This window comes from Ruditapes philippinarum, unplaced genomic scaffold (genome assembly GCF_026571515.1).
Source record: "Ruditapes philippinarum isolate M1 unplaced genomic scaffold, ASM2657151v2 ctg774_1_1_1_1, whole genome shotgun sequence".
NCBI lineage: Eukaryota > Metazoa > Mollusca > Bivalvia > Venerida > Veneridae > Ruditapes > Ruditapes philippinarum.
In genome coordinates, this window is record NW_026860651.1 from 23,233 (window position 1) to 47,046 (window position 23,814).

The following is a 23,814-nucleotide window of genomic DNA, read 5'->3' on the forward strand; positions in this document are numbered from 1 at the left end:
CAATCTGCCAACTTAAAATGATATATATAATTACCCTTCATTCTTTAATTCTAGGTGGTTCACGTGAATCTGTACTCGGCATGTGATATAGGCAAGTTATTATTGTGTTTAAACATGAAAAAGAGGAACTGATTCAAGTTTTCAAGATATAAATATTCAAATAAATTTAAAAATAAAAGCGCAAAATCTCAGAATGTTCGTGGTTAAGTTCAATTTACGGTGTTCCGTTAGGACCAGCGCGATTTCTCGCGAAACATGACAGTACGGTGGTACCAGAAGAACAGTACGACAATACGATGGTGAAAGTACAACAGGACGAATGTGACAATACGACAGTACATTTGCAAACCACGACAATATGATGGTGACAGTACGATGGCATAGCATGCCAGTACGAAGGTGACAATACGACAGTTCGATGGCAAAGCATGTTGTATTGTCACCATCATACTGTCTCACCATTATACTGTCGTACTGTCACCATCATACTGTCGTATTGTCATCATCATACTGTCGTATTGTCACCATCATACTGTCGTACTGTCACCATCATACTGTCGTACTGTCACCATCATACTGTCGTATTGTCACAATCATAGTGTCGTACTGTCACCATCATACTTTCGTACTGTCACCATCATAATGTCGTACTGTCACCACCATAATGTCGTATTGTCATCATCAAACTATCTTACTGTCACCATCATAATGTCGTACTGTCACCATCATACTGTTGTATTGTCACCATCATACTGTCGTACTGTCACCATCATAATGTCGTACTGTCACCACCATAATGTCGTATTGTCATCATCAAACTATCTTACTGTCACCATCATAATGTCGTACAGTCACCACCATAATGTCGTATTGTCATCATCATACTGTCGTACTGTCACCATCATACTTTCGTATTGTCACCATCATACTATCGTACAGTCACACTCGTACTGTCCATTTGTCACCGTAGTATAGTCGTTCTGTCACAATCTTACTGTCACCATCATACTGTCGCACTGTCACCATCATATTGTCGTACTGTAACCATCGTACTGTCGTGCTGTCACACTCGTTCTGTCGTTTTGTTAACATCGTACTGTCGTACTGTCACCATCGTACTCTTATGTTCTCAGAGTAAACGCATTGGCCCTAACGGAACACCGTAGCAATTACATCAAGTCATTCTCGCCCATTCAATTATTAAATAAGTTATTTTTAATCAAAGAAACCTAACTTAAATGGAAGATAAGATGTTTTTGATTTCTTAAAGTGATTCTTTATAATGTGATTGGTGCGTACATGATATTAAACTACGAAAAACAGTAGTTCACATTTTAACAATGTAAGAAATTGAGTTTTTTTTCAGATACATTTGGAACCATTTCATATTTGGTGTTACTGGGCAATATATACCACTCAATGAAAAGAATCTTCACCTTCATGTGTCAGTACTTTCACAATCGATGGCGAATGTGCGGGTCATTGCTCCACTGTTGAAACTCGATAACATATATCAGGTATCAAATTCAACGTTGATTACGCTTAGTGGCGATCTATCTCAAAACGAAGACGGGAAACAACTAAAAGGAATAGAAGTAACATCTGATGTGAATATATCAATTACCTACATAACAGTTGGAAGTGCTGACTGGTTTGAAGGAATGCTAGTCCTTCCGACAAAAGCGCTTGGTATGCATTACTATGCTGCTTCATATCGGCCTATTTCATCTTTCTCCAGTGAAGTTCTCGTCGCCGCGATAGAGAACGACACTGATGTTGTAATTAACATAACTCTGAACCTTCATGGACATGGTAGTACATCATTCCGCTTGCAAAAGTACGAAACATATCAATTTAAGTCAAAATTCGACGTGACAGAGAGTTACATCTCCTCAAATAAACCTATCGCTGTTATATCCGGAGCTGCTCTTGTAAACATACCTCCAAATACTGGCGACACCCAATCTCTAATCGAGCACTTGACACCGATTAAATACTGGACAACCCAATTTATTGTTCCACCAACTTATCCCCGAACACATTTTGTTTTGAGAATATTTGCAAGTAAAGATGGAACTTTAATGAGGTATCACAGCAAAGCCGGGAACCATGCAAGACATATGAGGAAAGGCCGGCTTATAGCATTGACAGGGGGATCTGACCCAATGACAATTACCGCAAACAAACCTATAATGGTCGTCCAATATGGTCACGACGGAGATAACATAGCGGGGGATCCATTTATGATGAATGTACAAGGTGTGTCCCAGTTTGTTGACTCATACAAGTTTGAAGTCCCTTCATTTTACGACAGTGGTAGTAATAGTATAGCAATTACAACAAAGAAGGCGGATGTCGGCGGTATTGAGTTGAACGGTCTGCCTATTGGACAGTGGGAAATTAAAACATTACCTGTTGTTAGTCCCTTTGCAGATTATGTTACAATTTTCGTGAATGTGACAGCTAACAACTCTTATGATTTGTCTCACAGCGGGGGAGCAAAGTTTGGCGCTTTTCTGTATGGACGACCTGGTATTGCTGCGGCATATGGATATCCCCTAAGACTTATGTTACATGATGCAGGTACTAACGTAAAACCAGTTAATGTTTACTGTTGCTTAACATTCATTTTTTATAAGATAAAGTTGCTGAAGCTACAATATAATTATGTTTTGTTTGTTCCTTTTGATAGGTATATAACAATACAAATGCAACAGTTTAGTTTTACTTATTTTTACGAAATAGGTATCATGTCATTATTTATATGTATATTTCTTACATTGATAGTGTCAAATGCAATATGCAATGTCAATAATGGCCAGATCTAGTGCTGTTACAGTCTGGTGATACCATGTGATTCGATTCATTAAAAATTGTACAAAACCGTCTTACCACAGTCCCTTTTGAAAAACGAAAGTGTTATGTTTTTTAGTTGTTTGTGTGAAAGACCTACATTTTTTTGTTTGCTTTACATGTAGAGAAAAATTGTACGCTTCCTTCCACCACCACCATCACTACAATACCAACAACAACACCAACTACAACCACTATCGTAACCACAGCAGTATCTACAGCATCCACAACAACCCTTAGCTCTTCATCCACAACTAAACCAGGTACACGTTTTATGTTTTTATTAAACTCCAGTAGCATTTATATCCATTCATGTAAGAATTTTATTCTTTCACAGAAACTTCAATATTTTATACAGTCAGATACAAAATATATTAATGTACTAAAAGAAGAAAGTTTTCTAGAAATATAAAAACTATATACATATATCTAGTAGTAAGACGGCAAAAAAGTTAAATCGCTGCCATTTATTTGGTCTCAGTATTGTTATATGTTGTTCTTGTTCTTAATTAAGGATTAATGACATTTAGAATCTCCTTATCATTGGTAGGGAACATTACATGTTGCTGTTTCTATTTTCTTATACATTGAGTTAGTCAACCTAGTCTGCTATTTTTCACGTTTTTCTTTTTGTTTCATTTTCTTTTTCAAAGTAAGTCTCCTTTCAAAATGATACAAAATATATACAAAAAATAGTTACTCTTATAATTAATCAAACATATTCCCAATATCTGCATATATTAACTGTCATAATTTGTTGCCGTTGAATGGGTCTTACATTATTGTTCATTTTTATAGATTTTCATTGGTGTTTCAAATGTGAAAATACATCAAACTTAAAAGCTTGCAAGAATGTTCAAAAGTGTAATAGTACCAACGAGGTAAAATTGTATACATCATTTTAATAATTCAAATATCACTAATAGTAACAGGATTCAAACATTAAAAGAAACCAATTAACATTAATTAGTATTCATTATAACATACTGACCAAAAAGAAACCTATCATTGTTATGATATGCTAGTTGCGAACAAACATTGTTTTCCATGAAAGACCGAAAAACAAACAAACAACCCACAGCCTAAGCCGTCTCATTCCTTCATGTCCTTTGATTTACAGTTTTACTGAAAGCAAACCTTGCAGTAAAACATAATAAGAAAATAACTTAATTACAGAATTTTTATTTTGTGTCTCTGTTTTGATCAAGCACATAGTAAAAGTATAATTAATGCTTTTTTATTGTATGATAGAAATAGTTTCACATCGTTTTGTATTATCTAGTATATATACAGTTTATACCATTTCTAAAGACATAAGCAATTTTTTATCTAATTTCTTAAGCTTTTCATTTCATGTTTATAGATATGTTTTATCAACCGTCAATCGTCACCGACTGGAAACCTTTACTCCTCCGGCTGCATTGATGCTGATGTAAGTCATACATGCAATACAATTAGTCTAACTGGCGAATATGATTTTATTCTAACATTCTCTGTGAAGTTACACAATTTACGAAAGGACTATGGATTTGTTTCCGTTATATATCCCGCAATAGTATATTGTACTCTAACAATTTCGCTTATTTAACATGCCACTTTTACTATTATTCTCTGTTTACATACATTTGGTGCAGTCTTTTTATGAGATTTTGTTGTTTTGGTTCGGGTGTGTCAAGCTTTTAACTTATTGATCAAGAAATTTGAAAGTTTTGAAATTTACAAACAAAAGTAATTCCACAAAATTAAACTGACCTTTTAGGTTTATGAAACATTTATTTATGCCATTAGAATAAAACATTACAGCTTTGTTTGTTGCGTTGGGTTTTGAACTTTTGAGGGGCATCGACACCACCAAGGATAGATGGCCGATTTCCCAATTGTATTGATGCAGGAAGACAACGGCTGCCGCTTTGTGCATTGTTTTTGCACAAGCGGACTCCTAATCATTCAACCATGGTGGCCTTACACAGTATTGTATATTATATGTTTGAGTATTATTACTCTGACCAAATCACATTCTCGTGTTGTGAATACTAATATGGAAAAAACAATCATTAATTCCATAAGTTCATCGATCTTTATATATGATTTCAACAATGTATGAATACAACTCAGAATGGGGATTGCTCATACTGTTGCAATGACAATTTCTGTAACAGCGCCGGATGTGGTGATGGTGGTAAATTGTTACCTTTATCTATAAGCGTATACATAATATAAAAATATTTCTTTTTTTTGCACGAGACGGCGCTTATAACACACAACAGTGGCATTGTTAACGTTGTGTGCATATAGTTTAAAATTAACTGCTTATTGACGACCTCAGGTGCTTGATTAATAGCTTCGTCGCAATGTCATGTCAACGAAAAAAGGGACTTGCCCAAGAGAGTGCTTCACTGAGTTGAATATCGCTCCAGTCTTACAATTGGATGTCAAAGATATTTAGCATTAATAATCTACACAGACTACCTGCTATATGCATTTGCCTTTATTCTCGATACTCGTCTGAAGAGATGCTATTGATATCGGAAGCTATTAAGATTGACAAATAACTGTATTCAATTAATGCGTTTTAAGGTTTACCAAGAATTTGCAATTGTATATAAGTAAAGGATTGTTTAGTCAAAGAACTACACTTCTCAACGACACAGTACAGGTCATACGGCATCCTCACATGAAAGAATCCAAAGCCCCTTGCAGGATTTGAATCATTATTAATACAGATCAAAGGCTCATAATAATGGTTTCATTATTTATCTATCTTAAGGTTTCCAGAATCCATCTACGAGGGGACCATTATGTATGAACTGTTCAAATGTAAAAGATAAGGAAATGTGCCACAATATTCAACTGTGTCAAATGGACAAGGTTTATTTATTTTTTGTTGAAATAATTAAATATTGATAAAACAAATGTAAGCATTATGGGACGGAATTTCAAATTGTTCTTCTTATAATGCGTATTTGAATTAATAAAATGTAATAGTAGTTCTGTTTGGTAGATTAACCCGTAATTTGCTTGAATCAAAAGCCTCCAGAATAAAGCTAGGCTAGGCCGTACATACAGCAATCCGACCAGGATCTATACTGTTGGTAACACAATTTTTCTATTTTGATATTGAACTCCATAAAACGTCTAATGGACTGCGCTAAATTTCCAAAAAAGGACATATTTATTACAGAAAGTTAGCTCGTAACGAATGAAGATAGATAAAAATACGATTATAATATTGATGACATGGATATATTTTTGTAGAAACTACCCGTAAAAACAATTTCATTATTTTTAACATAAAGAAGAACCACTTATAACGTTGAAAAGAACAATAATCTTTAACATATATCATACTTAAGCTATCATCAAGAACTGTACTTGTTTCTTTACTTGTATGTTCTAACATGTATCAGAACAAGAGGTTTTAAACAAAATGGAATTTAGATATTAGACTATCATCAAAACTTTATTTATTCTACTGTATGATGTTTTTTTCATTTTAGGTTTGCCGGATAGAAAAATTGGACACTGGAAATAATTTCGTATACAATATGGGCTGCACTGATCCTAAGGTAATTTTCATTCACAATGACCGTTTTCTCTTACTATTTCTGGTGCTCATTGTCATGCATAAACAGTCATTTAATAACTTATATATGTATCTGGTAACCATTTCGTTACAATTTTATTTATATTTTTATCATTTATATTATAACATGGAAATTTTAATGTTATAGAACAGGACAGATTGAATCACAATAACGAATTAAAACATTACCCACATTGCTAAATGTCTTAAATTCAACTGCTATGTTTTGAAATGCTTGAATGTAATGATGACAATTTGAGATTGATCACCTTACAGAATAGAGCCTGGTCAGACTGCATGAATGTGCAGGCCAGTATGGCTCTGTTCAGGTGGTAAGGCTATTCTCTATCCGGTCCAACGGGTAAAAGTCTCCCTGCTGTTCATGTTACATAATTTAACATTTTTTTTTTATTAAAAATGTATATTAGTTAAAATTGACAGAGTTTGAACTATTTTCGCTGTAAAACATCACTATCATACAAGATAAAGAAAATAAGTAACTGTTTATTATATCATTCAATAACATGCTTTCTAGAACGATAACTGTGGTCGTACTCTTTGCTTTTAAGTAACGTTAATAATTATGTAGATCGATTATCGCTTAAATACTATTATGATTTATCCGTGCGCTTTTCTGGAAATTGCGCAAATTTGTATCTAATATACAAATGAGCCGTTTTCATATACTTTCATTGAAATTATGTTGATTGGATTTACCAATTTGAATAATTTATCAAACAAACCTTGTGTAAAGCGGTATGTTAAATCACGAATTATTTATGATGTTATCAACGGAATTGTTTCAATTTTCCTAACTTTTTCGTGGCGAGTATCGTGGTCAAATATGTTTTTGTAATTTTTCCGGGGTATATGAGAGAAAAGAATATCAAATTCGAGTGAAAAATGTATTTGGTAATTATTTAATAAGCTGAATGAAATTGTATGGAATTGAATATGAAAAAAATACACTAGTTTATTAATATTTTCGAGTCAAATCAAAGCTATTTATATTGTATAATTGTATAATCTTAAAATAAAAAATAATATATTTGATTGATTGAATAAGCTGTAAAACATCGTCAAATTCAAGCTATTTACATTGTATATTATTTAAAAAATTCAATTGTTTAGACCGATGTGAATAAGTTTAAATGTTTCGTGTTTTTGCTTATCATTAATAAATATATACTATGCTCATCCACGAGTAAAATATTTTAATCATTGAAATGTACTGAAATGTATGGAATTCTTACTAATTATCTATAATTTGAATAACAGAATAAAAAACATGTATGGGAAGCTGCATTCCCTATTTCGGGACAAGTGAACAGAACAGTATTTTCAAAAAAAAAACAAAACTGCCAGTTTTTTTTAATGACACTTCAATGTATTTATTCATATCGTGGCTATCTATAGTGTGCAGAATTTTAAACATAGCATATTGTCTTTGTGTGAATTCAAAACGTGTTTATTTTAATTAAAAAATATGTGTAGCAATTAATAATATTTTTTAAATAGATATCAAATGTTAGCACAGTATATCTTTAAATTATATGGCACTGAATTGAAATTCTAGACATGTACTTCTAAGCGGTCTATCAACGGATTCTCACCTCGAGATGTTCCGGTTTGTTCTCATTGTTGCCGACCAGATTTCTGTAATCTTGAATGTTCAAGCGGAGGAACTGGGCCTTCTATCGTTGGTATGTAATTTATAACAATACTATACGGATGAATTATTTCAAAGATACCATCACTTTTCTCTTATACAATTTACATCTGCTCTTTGTATATTTTGTGTGTCGTAAGCCGAACGGATACTTACGAATAACACCTGTCAGGAACTTCTTCTTATCACTTGTTTATATTCACTTAATCGCAGTTTTATATTAGAAACTATATTATATAAATGCATTAACTTTGTTTGAACTGCGAATCTCACATAAATGAAACATTTGCATCACATGAAATGAAGATTTATCACAGACAAATAAGAAAATGAACTTCATTTAGCTTCTTTTTTCATCAATGATCTTTTTTTCAGGATGATTGGACGATGCTATTGTTTGAATTGTATAATCTATTTATAGAAACAATAAGTTGATTAACATGACGGCGGAGTAAAGTAGCACTGAAATTCAAGGCTGTCAATTCAGTTTGTGTTTTGTTTTATTAATACACTGTATTTATTTCTTCGCTGCATGCAAGATAAAAATAAGATTACAATGAAAATAAAACTACAATTGTAAAAAGCGGAGAAAACATAATACATGTACTGTTAAAAAGGATAACAAAGTAAAGAAACAGAGGGAGTGATAAAAATGTATAGATTGCTGTCTAATCCATGTATTGGCAGACTAAATAGAGAATCTTAGTAACCTTCATAGTATTTTATATGAGTTCTCCTCGTCTGTCAAATATTACAAACAAAAAATAGTTAAGGTACATAAGTAGATCTGTTGGTGAAAAATTAGTACGATCACAATACGTATAAGATCTTTTGAACTTCACTCAATATCAAATACAGTTAGTTTCCAATTTCACTGTGTTGATGAGAAATGTTTTACACAATGACTGATTCATAGTAATTTATAACTGAATAATTGGATAATCTAAGATATACAATTCCGACGTAGAGGATGTTCGACACACAGATATGTCGACATAGAGGTATTTTGAAAGAGATATTGCTGAGGTTTGTTTTTATTTAGCAGTTTTAAAGAGGAAAACGTAAGGGACTCTGAAAATTAGCTGCTAAACGATTCAAGTTGCACATGGGTGAAAGGAAAAAATGAGGAATTATTGTATTTTGCCGGTATAATTTTTAATTTTATTCATGCACAGATTACATTAATTTTTAATATATATTTTTTTAATTCGATGTATGTTACGTATTGTTTCAATGCAATCGTACTTTGCTATACTGCAATAATTTGTACCTTTAAGACTACAAGTAAGTGGTTCTTTCCTCAGGAACGTTTTCCTTTGATTTATCAACTTTTCTCCTGCATTTACTCATCACATAGTCTTTAATATTTTCTTTCTACCGTTTCTTACAAAAGACCCTGTCTTTGAGAGAAATATACTTTGTTTGATAATAGACAAACCTTGCTTATGTTTGTAATAATTAGATGATATGGACAGGCAAATTGAATTTGAAACGACAATAACCGTAATAATATCTGTCATATTTTGCGGTTCGGATCGGAATATCCGTCCCGAGGTGACCCGCCCATTGGGCGGGTGACCGAGGGACGGATATTCCGATCCGAACCGCAAACATATGTCAGATATTTTTTCTTGCATATTCTACCATATTCCATTATATTTTAAATTTTTTATCTTTACTTTCAATGAAAATTTATATCATTACAACCGTAACTACTTTCATTCAACAGCGTATGAATTACAAAATCATGCATAACGGTAAAATGACGTCATCTTCATCGTGCCATTGTACAGCACGCGACTCATCTGGAACCCCCTATGCCAGATGAAATTTCCGGCATGGGTCAAAACTAACGGAAACGCCAGTCTGATACGCAAGAATATATGATATAGTTTATTAGCTCACTGTTATGAAGTCAACAAATACCGATAACGACTGATAAACCATACAAAGAGTGAACGCTTGGTTATTAAAAAAATGAGGCAAAGATGACTTCCAATTTTTGTTTCAACCAATATGACAATTCATTTACCTTATTATCAAGGGAGGAATTGAAGCTCTCAAAGGTGACAATAATTGTGACGTTTACCAGATTAACATACACAGCTGATTTTAAAGACATTTGTTTGCATACTCCTGTACTCAGTAATAATTTAAGACAAATTAAAAAAAGAACAATGAAATTCTCACTGAATTCAATTATGTTTTTGTGTTGATTTAAATCAGTATTGCCTTCATATGTTCAATGAAATGCCGCATGACTTTCACGTGTTTGTATCTTGATATAATGTGAGGACATGTTTTTACAATCACAAAACTAAAATAGGACGGTCATATGGTTTTAATTGTCCCCGCCGCCTTTTCGAAGGAGAAAGGGGGAAAGAGAAGTTTGTCTGTCTTTTCGTCCGTCCGCCTCTCCGTTCGTCACATTTTATAGTCCGGTACATAACTATATCACATATCAAAGGAATTTGAAATAACTTTGCACAAATGTTTATTATATCAAGACGATGTGTCATGCGCAAAAAACCAAACCTTTACATCGAGGATCAATGTCACACTTGGTGATTTAATGTCAACATTAATTAATTTATCTATTTGAGGGTATCTGTCGTCTCCGGTCCATAACTTTCTTATCCATGAAGGGATTTGAAAATATTTGGCATAGATGTTCAAATTTAGACAATGTGTCATGTGCAAAAAAAGCAGTTGTCTTCCTCTAAGGTCAAGGTCTCAGTTGGAGGTCAAAGATTTACATAGTCTGTTACAGGGTATATTTTCTGTCTGCTTCATAATTTCTCCATATTTCAAGGGATTTTAAAGCTATTAGGCAGAAATGTTCAAAATAATAATACGATGTGTCTTGCGCCTACTTCAAAAGTCAAGGTCTTAGTTGGAGGTCAAATACTAACATAGTTTGTTACAGGGTATATTTTGTGTCCGGTCCATAACTTCTTCATAGATCAATGTATTTGAAGAATATTTGGCACAAATATTCACAATAAAGAGACAATGTGCATGCGCAACAACTAGATGCATACGTCCAAGGTTAAGGTCACAGTTGGAGGTCAAAGATTTATATTGTCTGTTCGAGGGTATTTGTGGTGTCAAGTCAATAACCTTTTCATAGATCATAGGATTTTGAAGTTTCTTGACACAAATGTTGGCAATAATCAGTCAATGTGTGATGCACTATACCTGGGCACCTACCTTCGAGGTCAATGTACTTAGAGGTCAGTGCTAAACACGATCTTTTATTGGCTATATAGAGGATTAACGATGACTTTATATGCACGTTATTGACATGTACCGTAAATGCCTAGGTCTGACAACTCGGTATGCAATTAATGGGTCAGTAACGGATGGGCAGATATCAGGAAGGCCCCGGCGACGTATCATAGGGACAACCGCTTTATTACGTTTACACATTTACGTAATTTCTTTACCCCCAAACCTGAACAGTAGCTCTAAGACTAATGAGGAGCTCGGCTCAAAGGAACGTTATCGTCTCAGACAAGATAGAGCACCAATTCGTGCGTGTCGACCTTATACCGGACAAATTCTAACTGCGTGTCACAGAGCCACCCGCTAGGCTTTGGCTTGACGACACTGGCTCAAGACCCGGGCCCAATGGCGAAGCGTAATTTACAGTGACAAGTCACGTTTCAGGGTCAGGTTTGCTTACAGTTCGGCCAGTGTTTACTCGCCACGAAACGACAAATTTGCCCAATGTTGCGTGCAGAAACGAGACAGTTTTGGCGGTGGCAGCATCATGATTTGGGGGCAAAATGGACAATCAAAGAACATATTTGGTGATCGTTCCGGGCAACGTTAATGCAGTGTCAACATCCTCAGGAACAAGGCTCGGACGGAAAAGCTGGAAGGAAAGTCGTCATATGACCTTTACAGTGTTGGGTGCGACGTAAACCCCAACCAAAAATGTTTCTTATTCCTTAACTAGCTAAATTAAAACATAAAAGTGAATTCAGTATACTAGTGGTCATATTTATTCAGTGATATTAACGCAAATGTACAAAAAAGTTTGAAGTGTATATTTTTTATTTAATAATATATAAGATTCTAGAGTTTCCAAATAAACAAATATTTATTTAGCAATGGTCTTCAGTGTTACGTTATCCATTGTTTTCACGATTGTATACGTCAAAGGCATTATTTAGCTATAGTAAAATCATTTTAGAAAGAAGAGGTTCACGTGGATCTATAACTTTTCTCTTAATCGTTTCTTTTTTTCATATCCCTTTTTATGCGTCCATCTAAAATGATAGAACGGCAAGATGTATTATGTGGAAAATGAAAAATATATCTTTATAAATTTAGAATAGTAATCTCTTATAATAAAAACAAGATTGATTAAATTGACTGAGCATTCAGATTAAACAAAATATATTGGTGAACTCTATATGAATTTCAAAGCTTCGATGCAAAATGTGTTAAAGAGTTAAATCATGGGAGTTAAATTACATTTTTGATGTTCAAAATAAGTTGTTGAAAAGTAAAAATGTTGAAAAAATTTACAAATTACCCTATAAATGACTTATTTCGCTTTAACATATGTTGATTATAGTGCACATACTAATCAGCGGACAGATAACAATTTTAAAATCCATACGGAGTTAGCCACTTGCGGCTTACGTTGATATTTTGTGCAGTTTGATGGAGATACGTATATGTAATATGATATTCATGACTGCAAACTGTAATGCAGCAAATGATTGTTTACGAATGATATCTAAAAGATCTTTTAAAAGTGAGTTAACACCTCATTTAATTTACCTTCACGTTTGATGATCTTATTGATGTGATTTGTTGCACGCAAATCAACAGATCGTAGGCCTGGTGGACCTGAAAATTTAAAATGAAATCATACATCTCAACTTAAAAAATGTGTTTGAATCAATGTTAGGTTTTTATATTCGAGCAGTTTTAGCATATCACACTGGAATTTTAATTAGATGAATATACATTTAACGTGTTAGATGAGCTAGCCTTAAAATGACGCGAATTCAGTGAATCATATAAATTGATAATGAATTTAGAATATAATGAATCATATTATAATAATAGATTGTTAAAGGCAACATGGATTATATTAACTGTCAAAAAAAGTTTGTATTTTAAATCCCAACCTCCCATCCAAACAAAAAATCGCACGCTTATAGATCAGAAAAAATATGAACTTATTATGATAACTGATGAAAATATATATACAGGCATGATTTGAATAAAATTGAAAATAATACCGATATGAATTAAAATGCATGCCTTAATGAATCACTTATCATTTACAATGTACGTCAAACAATAGAAATAAACACGTACCAATATCACAATCTGGTTGGCATTCGCAATTCGAGATTGCAACCAGGAGTCCAAGAAATACAAAAGCTACCAATACTTTTCTGTCCATCTTTACTTTCCTGTGAGATAGAATGGGAATCACATGTAAATTACGTTGCATGTAAAACATCTGTTGTTTGATTTCAACTACAAGTAAATGTAATGTACCTTCGTCAGCCAACATTGTATTTTTTTCGGATATCAATATTCATTTCACAGCGTTATTGTGCTCTCGATATTACAGCCAAGACATTTGATCCAATAACATATGTGACATTAAAAGTAACGTACTCAACTGTACTACGTTAATGAAATAAGGCATTTTATACGAGTTTTTGTTTGTTTTCTATAGTATAATGTAGTATAGTATAGATTTCATGAAACATTCAACTCTGAATTATTCATTTATTTATCTATTTTTGTCACAAGTGTAAATTTGTCTGCTGAAACTGCTGTGACGTCATTCGCTGCCACAAACCGCACCCTTCCCCCACGCGCCTTAAAAAAATTCTACTTAATATCAAATTACATAATAAAAACTTTTCCCCATATGAAAATGGTGGAATTAATATGCATGCTCAAAGACGTTTTCATTATTTAAGTTTTACAACTCGAAGCCAAACAATGATTTCTTGTCTTTATCTGGTTAATTTGTAATACTGTTCTAAGGAAGTAACAGTGGTCTGTAAAAAAAATCAAACTTTATCTAAAGTAACAGTAAGGATTTTTTTTAAAAAGTGTACCTAAATGAAATCAATATTACACATTTCAAGAGCTGCCATGGTATTAAAGTTTGTCAGTCAATTTTAGTACTAATTCAAAACATGGCTGATTGACTTATTCGAGTTTTTGTTTGTTTTCTATAGTATAATGTAGTATAGTTTAGATTTCATGAAACATTCAACTCTGAATTATTCATTTATTTATCTGTTTTTGTCACAAGTGTAAATTTGTCTGCTGAAACTGCTGTGACGTCATTCGCTGCCACAAACCGCACCCTTCCCCCACGCGCCTTAAAAAATTCTACTTAATATCAAATTATATAGTAAAAACTCAGAATATTTTTTTTAATTTTCTTTCTCATATGAAAATGGTGTAATTAATATGCTCAAAGACGTTTTCATTATTTAAGTTTTACAACTCGAAGCCAAACAATGATTTCTTGTCTTTATCTGGTTAATTTGTAATACTGTTCTAAGGAAGTAACAGTGGTCTGTAAAAAAATCAAACTTTATCTAAAGTAACAGTAAGGATTTTTTTTTTAAAAGTGTACCTAAATGAAATCAATATTACACATTTCAAGAGCTGCCATGGTATTAAAGTTTGTCAGTCAATTTTAGTACTAATTCAAAACATGGCTGATTGACTTATTCTTCGAATGGCATGTGTAGTTTACAGCCAAGATGTAACAGATAAATACAATTTAAATTGTAAGTTTAATTAATTTGCTGAAAATAAAGAGAGCAGCGGTACCATAGAGAACCATCCAATCTGACTAGCTCAGATCTACTTATTTCCTTTATGTAGATCTGATGGCGACCGTATATATTTCGCCTTCTTTATAAGTCGGATTTATTTTTAGTCAAGCAATCAAATCCGTTTTTACAAAGGTATTAGAACAAGTATAAAAATACCGTTATCCGTTGAAGTTAAACAAATTTTTGATTAGCAAAATAACATTTGAATAATTTTTGTTACAAAATAACATGTAATAATTGAGTCAATTATTAATGGCAAGATTGTTTTGCAGTTTATCTGTCGGCTATATGGGGGCCGGGCCCTAATTTTTCTTGAAAACGTGGGAAATTTTTCCCACTCAGTATTTTATTTTCCTAGGAAACAAATTTAAAACCCCATCGTTTTAAAAAAAAAAGAAAGTCGCCGAGATTGGCTGTGTGGGGAAAGGGGAATTGAAAAAATTTCCCTATTAGGCCCCGGTCCAGATTTAAAAACGGAAAAGTTATTTTGAGCCCCTTTTAAAGAGATTGGGGAACCCTCCCTTTTACATTTTAAAAATCCTTTTTATGTTGAAAATTTAAAGGGTGTAAAAACACTTTAATTTTTTGATCCAATTTTTCAGTTTTAAATTTTTACAGAGATACGAGCCCGATTTTAAAAATTTAATTTTTATTTTTCTATTTCAAATGAGCAAAGTCAATATCATATTTAAGTTTTTAAAATCCTATCAAGTTTATGAACGAATTTGAAACACTTAACATCTAGAGAGGTTGTGCCCATCTGTACAGCAACCACCTTTTTACATCAGCAGTATCGAATTTGTCCCTAGAGTAAGACTTCTTAGTAAATTTAACATCTGTAGAGCAATGAATCTCAGCAGCAATCAAACTGTTTGCTTTTAATAGAATGTTGCTCGACAAAACGGTTTTTGCTTTTTAATCTTGAAACTGATAATGACTTAATTGCTCCTATCACTTCAATTATTCACAAAATCTATATCAGACAAATAAATATGTAAAACGTATAAAAGAGCAATACTTACTTCTAAGAAACGAACTCCTATGCACAACTTGAAAAAATATCTCGACTTAAATAAATTATACAAACAGTTTAAATGTCAAAAAAATGTTTCTGCTTTTATATTCACTATCCGGTACGCATACACTTAACGTCACATAAGATTGCGAAATAAATTCATTTTTGTCTACCTGTGCAAGCGCCTGTGCATGCGGAAATAACATGTTTTTTTTTAAAACTATTAAATGAATTGAGAGCATGAAAGATGATTAAGTACAGTACCGCTCGGTGAGCAGTATTTTGTCACGAAAGAAGCGTTAATTTTAATGTTAACTAAATAAATACACTCATTGTTTCATGATTGCCTTTTTTTCCATTTGCCTCGTAAGAGTAGGTACAGGAGACACCATCTTTTAATGTCGACCATTCGTGCCAAATAATATGAATATTTCGCAGTGCCTTCAGCAGATTTTCTTTTCACTTATGAAATCTATAGACCTGGTTCGTGAGCAAAACACTTTAAGTTATATAGTAGTGACCAGCTTTTCATGATAAGGATATGATTCGGACAAACAGAAAAGCCTATCCGCTTCAAAATCAGTTTGATTTATATAACAAAACATGAGTAATTGGGCGTAAACAACTTTGTGTCATACTATTGTGGCCTTATAAGGAGTGTGACTGAGCATAATTTGTATCTGTTATTCATTGCAAATGGGTAATTATATGTAAAAACATAATTATTATTTGAAAAGAATATTTAGCTGTACTTTTAAGTTTAGCAATGATTTTGTGCATTCACTGTGTAATTAAGAACAATTAGCAACATTGATTTATCAATTTACGTCTTTTTTTCATAAACTTGCTAAGAATAAATATCACTATATACAATTTCAGATGTCAAATAGACCCATCTAAAAATAACCATAACAAAGTACAAACTATATGCCTGATAATGCCTCACACCCCTTAAGGTATTCAGAATTCATATTCAAAACTAGGTGCGCTACCACTTGGCATGTAATATTAGTAAACAGTGTTCCTTATTTTTTGTTTAAAAATACATCAGTCATATCCGTAAAGTACTTAAAAAACTAGTTTAAAGAGGCTTTATGCATTAAATATCACCCCTCAACCTTATCACTCTTACACTTGTTGACTACTTTACATCTTTTAGTAAACTGTGTCGTGGGAACGCGCTGCAAACTCAGCTGTTCACTATGTTTATCTGACAACGTGTTTTGTGTAAACAAATAAATAAACAAGTTAAATGTTGATGTTGCACATCAAAGAAGCCGACAAGTGATGTGAACAGTAACGGGTAATGTACAAAAACAGCCTTGATAATTGTTCTCTATTACAATTGATTATTCAAAGCATTTATCAATTTTTCAATGTGCTCGTTGTTTGATAATTAAGTTTCATATTTTTGTGAAAAAGTAGAATTTCGCATAAATTCACAAAAGTAATGCCACGTCTGAAATTCTGAAATGTTTGTCTGTTGCGACAAAGATCGAAAGGTCTGGTTGAAGCAACAAAAAAAAAAAATTGGATAACAAGTAAAAATAAAGTGATTGGTATACTAATTTAAAGGTGGTGAAATCATGTGTCCTATAATATCGAATTTTGGTCGATTTCAGTCCCCAGCACTTGATTTTGTTTGAGAAAGTGACCACGTTTTCGGGGCCTACACCTATCCAAAATATACATCAAGGGGTTGCCAAGGGATGTGCCCACTTCTGTTTGGGTGGTTTGAAGGAGGGCGGCAGTCCCCCTCATCGCCAAGAAGGGTTTGCACTTGTGAGAGGCTAAAAATGACCCCAAGTGGATCATAAGGTTACGCGTAAACAACGCTGAAAAGCCTTTGACACTATCTCAATTCATTAAGACAATGCAACACTTTAAAATCAATGTTAATGGAAAAAAATCTAGGCAAAATAGTGATTTTGGATTTTGTCCCCTCGTTGCCATGGTAACAGGATATTTAAGACTAAGCATGTTGTTACAAAGGCAATGGTCCGGTCAGCATTTGTGCCAAGTTTGATTAGTATTGGAGCAGTTTTTATAGTTTTATAGGAATTTAAACTTGTAACGAGAGACTTTTCAATGAAAATAGCCATTTTTCACAAAATGCTTATGCGGTAATGTGTTTATGAAAAAAAAATTCTAGAAAACAACAACTTTTCTCCAAAATTATATCAAAGGCCATGTTTTAACATGAAAAAAAGCGATATGTTAGGTAATTTCAGGTATTTTCATCATTTTCTGTCAGCCCATTACCAGATATAAACGCCTTTCTACGCCTTTTAACCCACCCCCTTGTATGTTGTCTCAAATGAAAAATGCCATATTTAGGGCCCAATACTTGTTTTTTTTAAAATGTTGTTTAAAAAGTGACCATTTTCTCGGCGACTACACCTATCCAAAAGATACATCAAGTGGTTGCTAGAAGAGGGATGTGCTCCCTTCTGTTAAGGGGATTTGAAGGGGGCGGCAGTCCTCCTCATCACCAAGAAAATTTTGGACTTGTGAGGGACTAAGAATGACCCCAGGTGTATCATAAGGTAACATGTAACCAATGCTGAAAATCCTTTGACTCACTATCAATCCATTGAGAAGTTGCAACACTTTGAAATCAATTTTGATTGAAAAAATCAATGCAAAATAGTGATTTTTGGCAAATTTGAGATGTCCCCTCGTTGCCATGGTAGCAGGAAATTTAAGACTGAGCATGTTGTTGCAAAGGCAATGGTCCAGTTAACATTTGTGCCAAGATTGATTAGTATTGGAGCAATTTTATTGTTTTATAGCAATTTGAACTTGTAAAGAGAGGTTTTTCAATGAAAACAGCCATTTTTCACAAAATGCCCATGGAATAATGGGATAATATTCTAATTATTATGAGGACGAACTATTCTGTTATATTACAAATAGCAAAAATATATCTGTAATATCAAAAAATAGTTATGAATAAACTGTTAAACATAATCAATTCTTAGTTACGTTTTACTTACTTATTTATGAAAGATAAAACTATTTGATTGAACACAAGATTCCATATTTGTTTGCAATTCACTTACCGGGGAATTTAGATACAGAAGTACTAAATGTAATAAACAATCAATCTAATCGTCATAGAATCCTTTAAAACAACCTATTGCAAATATTTGTGATACATTTTAAACAAACTTACTATTTCACTCGGTTAATCTTTCTTTTTAACTTAAATGTCAATTTTCACGAACAAGCATAGCTTACGTTGAAAAAAAAAAACATGTCCGTTGCGCCCGTTGCACCAAAAAATATCCGTTTGGTATTTAAGTCATACCACTTGTTCAGTTTTCGTCGTTAGAATATAGACTGGCTAATTTACACTTTATTTTTAGGTTAATAAAACACCTTATTTATTAGGTAATAAAAAACGATGAAAATAAAAAAGAATATGATATTCTAACATGGCACTATCCCTTCAGTTAAACGTTTATTTTGATTCCTTAAAACACGGTGACATGTTGTACATCAGAAAATCTATTTTAATTAGAGAATGTGAAAACAGTTTGATTTTGTTAAAACAAAAGAAAAATATACAACAGCAATACTAAAATATTCCCTATTGCTGAATAGACGAATGCATATCTACCAGCCCCAGCGTGCACGCGGCGTCTAATAAATAAATACCTTGGGTTTATTCTTCAACATCATAATTACCTAAAAGTAAAATTTGTTCATCCTTTATTTTAGTAAATGTCATCAGGCCCTAAAGTACATAATTTTAGGATGATTTCGACAATAGATCAAAAATGTTGTCTGTGACAGACACTGTTCCTTTACAAAAAAGACTGATTTGTGTTTGAAAATATTTTTTGTCCAATAGGATTGTAGTATTTCAAAGGAAATAAATCACAACTCATTTACTTTGGTAAATCGGCCAAACTTTATCAGTATACTCGACAGTTTTATAAAACTAATTTCAAACACCTAATTGGCTAGTGGTTATAAGTAAGCATTTTCGACATTAAGGTGATTCTGCCTGCACTACAACATACTTTAAGCTGGATTTTGCCATTCATGATATATTGTTCATGGTCTTCAGAAATCAAGCAGATTCAACGTAAATATTGTTTTTATTTTTAGTTAATTTATCTTGGTCCTTAAAACATTGACTTGGAAGTGAAATTGCAAATTGGTCATCATTTTACATTGCTAGCTTTATTTTTATATGAATTTTGCCTACTTTCACTTTGGAACAACTTAGTGAAAATCAAGGCTGATAATGCTGAATCATCTTAAATTGGTCGATCATGATCAATTTAATTTTGCAAATGCTTACAAAATAACACTAACCTATACTTAATTAATGAAATTGATTTTACAATCCCAATTTTTGATATCGAGGTCATACAAACATTTTGAGGAGTGATCTTTTTTTCTGTTGTTGAATTCGCAAATTTTGACGTAGAAAAAGCAATGTCGTTGCTTTTTAACGTAGAAAAAGCAATGCCGTTTCTTTTCACGTAGAAAAAGCAATGTCGTTTCTTTTCATGTAGAAAAAGCAATTTCGTTGCTTTTCACGTACAAAAAGCAGTGCCGTTTCTTTTCACGTAGAAAAAACCAATGTCGTTCTTTTTCACGTAGAAAAAGCAATGCCGTTTCTTTTCACGTAGAAAAAGCAATGTCGTTGCTTTTCACAGGGGAATCATATCTTGAATAAGGATAATGAACAATATTAAAAATACGGAAATGCTGTTCGAATGAAGGTTATATATTTACAAATTCAGCATCAAAAAGTGTAAATAAGTCACCAGTATTCATATTAATCTCATACCGTCTCTTTATTGCAATAACGAAATCCTTCTAATTTTAATAGTGGGCAATCAGTTATTGCATTAAGGTGACGATACATCGCTTGCACACAATGATAGTAAAACTGCAGACAAACATGCATTAGCGGACAGAAAGCATTTGCTGAATACGAGTCTGACACAGCCAGTTTAAGAATTCAGTCGTTAAAATGATGTCTGTTTTACAAACGACTGGCTTTATCAGATTATCTGAAACTATCTTTACTTACTTATGTGTTTGTTTTCCTGCTAGAATGCCTTTTCTTATATCACAATACCAGTTCTGAACAGAAAATGTTGATAATTTGATTACTTCTCCGACTAATGAGATTAGTTGTAGTTGTTAGTTGGGTATAAAGGAGAAGAAAGTACACATCCAAATCCTGAATATTTTTTCTTGATTTAACGTCACCCCAATGCTGTAAACGTCATAAGTTTCGCTGGTAGAAAAGGACGTCGTGTGCCCCTCACCAACCCTGAAGCAGTTGAACTATTGAATCAATAATCATTTTGAGGGGTTTTGCCAAATGCAATCGTCGTATCTATTTTAAACAATCAGTTCAAGACTAGCTCATCTGTAAAGCAATCACCTTTTTACATCAGCAGTATCGAATTGGTCCCTTAAAGTAAGATTTCATAATAAATTAAAAGTAAATTGGTCGTTCACCAAGTAAAGCTCGATTCTGAAGTGCCTTGTTTGTTTATCAAAAGCCAAACGCTCTAATTGATAAACGGTTTTACATTACTTATATGTAAACTATTTAACTAGGGAAAGACAAAAGTAAAAATAAAAACTAATAATGATTGTTTTTTATTTTGTTTTAAGTCACAGCGACTTAGTCATGGCGTTTTCCCGGCTTTATAGTTGAAGGAAGGCCTCCGATTTTCTTGCATTGTTTCAGGCACGAACTGGCTGGCCTCATGAGTAGAAAAACATTCATGAAAAATGAATTTTATCATTACTACCATAAAGATCTGCGTCATATCTGTAACAACATTTGCAAAGTGGCATGCTTACCGAAAGTCCAAGACATAGAAAAGTTAATAGAACTATCATGTCCATCGTTTCCGTAGATAGATACATTTTATTTTTCTTCACCTTTATACATATGTAAGCAGATGTTTCCGTTGGATTTTTAGATCGATTATTCTCTCAACTATGTATAAAATGAAAAATGAAAAAGATAATAATGTAAAATATAAACAGAGTTATGTATAAGTCCGTAAAATATAATACTACAGCAGATTCATATTTCAAGTATATAAGGTTTTTAAATGGCAAAATGAATTCATTTTCATAACATCTTTGAAAGATCTAATGTTGTTACACTATACGACATGACCTTTTTTTCTTCATTTAATGTTTAAATGGTATACGATTAACTAATGACATGTGTTTTGCTATAATTTTAAAATGGTAAAGTTATGCTATTTCTATAATTTTTAATTGTGTTTGTATGTTTCGGTTTTTGACACACTGTCTTGAATACTGTACTTAACATAATAAAATGTTGCGGAATTTAATATTTTTCACTATTTTACTTAGTATTTAACCGTTCATTCTCTCACTAGGATATATGATATACCTATTATTTCTTTCATACACACGAATTTTAATCTTATTCTATCTCAAAATTCAAACTAAATTTTGTAACCTGCAGACAACAGAGATATATCTTTATATACACTTAAAAAGATTTACATAAATAAAAAAGAATTTGATGTTAGAAAAACATTTATGATAGAGCACAAAATCGGCGCAGTATATCACAGAGCTTATAAATGATATGTTTAAAGAATAACGCCAATTAGCATATACGTAGCATCCATATAGATAGATACACATAACCTACTATTACATAATTATGCAGATATTCTACATATAACGGGTTTTGGAATATTAAAGGGATTCTCAGGCAAATTGATGACAAAAATATTAAAATTATTTTATGCACTCAAATTAAGCTAAAATGACAATTTTTTAATGTCCCAGCATGAATTTATGTATAAATGTTTTATATGTAAATATATCAAATATATGTTTGAAAGAAATTTAGACGCTGTCAGAATCACCGAGTAGTTTTAAAACAAGTCATGTAACTTGAACAAACCATGGAAGTAACAATAACAGATATTGTGGATATTGTTTGATTTAAACAACTCTATGTAATATATTTGACATGTTCTTTTATGTTTTTCAGGCTTCTGTGGCAACTTTTGTGAAATCTTAATGCCTAACCTGAACCACGTGGGTCAAGTAAGAAAACCACCATTTTAATCATTATAGTCAGAAAATCTGTGTGCTCCTTTCACTGTCTAGTGTACTAATTTTGAGGACATTTACAGAATATTAAATGAAAATTTTAAACTAAGAAATGAAAATTTTGCTTGTGTTTCCTTTAACCTTGACAGCGGTTTTTGCTATAGGGTCCATTATTATAAGTAAACACACACCTATATTTAAATGTAACTTTTCTGAAGATAGAAAATTCGCACGTCTAATTAAATTGTTTTGCACGAGAAGTCTAAAACTTGAAAATGTATGCCCAGAATGTTATTTGTTATCAATAGCATCTGGTCTATAAAGATCGTTTACATGGAATGGACATGTGAGTCTTAATCAATTCAAATATTTCTATTTGCTGAAATATAACATCAAATGAACGAACGGATACGGGCGTAAGTTGACTTATGTTTATTTGACCACGAATTTTACAATCCCAATTTTGATATCGAGGTCATACAAACATTTTGAGGAGTGATCTTTTTTCTGTTGTTGAATTTGCAAATTTTGACGTAGAAAAAGCAATGTCGTTGCTTTTCACGTAGAAAAAGGAATGCCGTTTCTTTTCACGTAGAAAAAGCAATGTCGTTTCTTTTCATGTAGAAAAAGCAATTTCGTTGCTTTTCACGTACAAAAAGCAATGCCGTTTCTTTTCACGTACAAAAAACCAACGTCGTTGTTTTTTCACGTAGAAAAAGCAATGCCGTTTCTTTTCACGTAGAAAAAGCAATGTCGTTGCTTTTCACAGGGG

General features: G+C 32.7%; 2 protein-coding genes and 1 long non-coding RNA gene across 3 annotated transcripts; 2 read left to right on the forward strand and 1 right to left on the reverse strand.

The window, feature by feature from the left end:
- Positions 1-1,337: 1,337 nt before the first annotated feature.
- Positions 1,338-4,456, forward strand: LOC132712882 (uncharacterized). The gene is made up of 4 exons (XM_060695320.1): positions 1,338-2,583; positions 2,979-3,116; positions 3,652-3,734; positions 4,217-4,456. Exons 1-4 carry the CDS (start codon positions 1,464-1,466, stop codon positions 4,439-4,441), a joined length of 1,566 nt encoding a protein of 521 aa, XP_060551303.1. The 5' UTR covers positions 1,338-1,463; the 3' UTR covers positions 4,442-4,456.
- A 490-nt stretch (positions 4,457-4,946) lies between these two features.
- LOC132712883 (uncharacterized) lies at positions 4,947-8,731 on the forward strand. Its single transcript, XM_060695321.1, has 5 exons — positions 4,947-5,032; positions 5,621-5,721; positions 6,351-6,419; positions 8,013-8,139; positions 8,481-8,731. The coding sequence occupies exons 1-5, from the start codon at positions 4,954-4,956 to the stop codon at positions 8,483-8,485; spliced, it is 381 nt and encodes a 126-aa protein (XP_060551304.1). The 5' UTR covers positions 4,947-4,953; the 3' UTR covers positions 8,486-8,731.
- Positions 8,732-12,096: 3,365 nt separating this feature from the next.
- On the reverse strand, positions 12,097-16,123 carry LOC132712884 (uncharacterized). Its single transcript, XR_009623372.1, has 4 exons — positions 15,964-16,123; positions 13,446-13,543; positions 12,900-12,968; positions 12,097-12,379 (listed from the first exon to the last, which is right to left on the reverse strand). It is a non-coding gene; the product is annotated as an uncharacterized LOC132712884 (long non-coding RNA).
- Positions 16,124-23,814: the final 7,691 nt, after the last annotated feature.

Coding starts and splice junctions, on each gene's coding strand:
- LOC132712882 (XM_060695320.1), top strand. CDS start 1,464: ATGGCGAATGTGCGGGTCATTGCTCCACTGTTGAAACTCGATAACATA. Junction 2,584..2,978: donor ACTTATGTTACATGATGCAG/GTACTAACGTAA, acceptor CTTTACATGTAG/AGAAAAATTGTACGCTTCCT. Junction 3,735..4,216: donor AGTGTAATAGTACCAACGAG/GTAAAATTGTAT, acceptor TCATGTTTATAG/ATATGTTTTATCAACCGTCA.
- LOC132712883 (XM_060695321.1), top strand. CDS start 4,954: ATGAATACAACTCAGAATGGGGATTGCTCATACTGTTGCAATGACAAT. Junction 5,722..6,350: donor AACTGTGTCAAATGGACAAG/GTTTATTTATTT, acceptor TTTTCATTTTAG/GTTTGCCGGATAGAAAAATT. Junction 6,420..8,012: donor TGGGCTGCACTGATCCTAAG/GTAATTTTCATT, acceptor TTGAAATTCTAG/ACATGTACTTCTAAGCGGTC.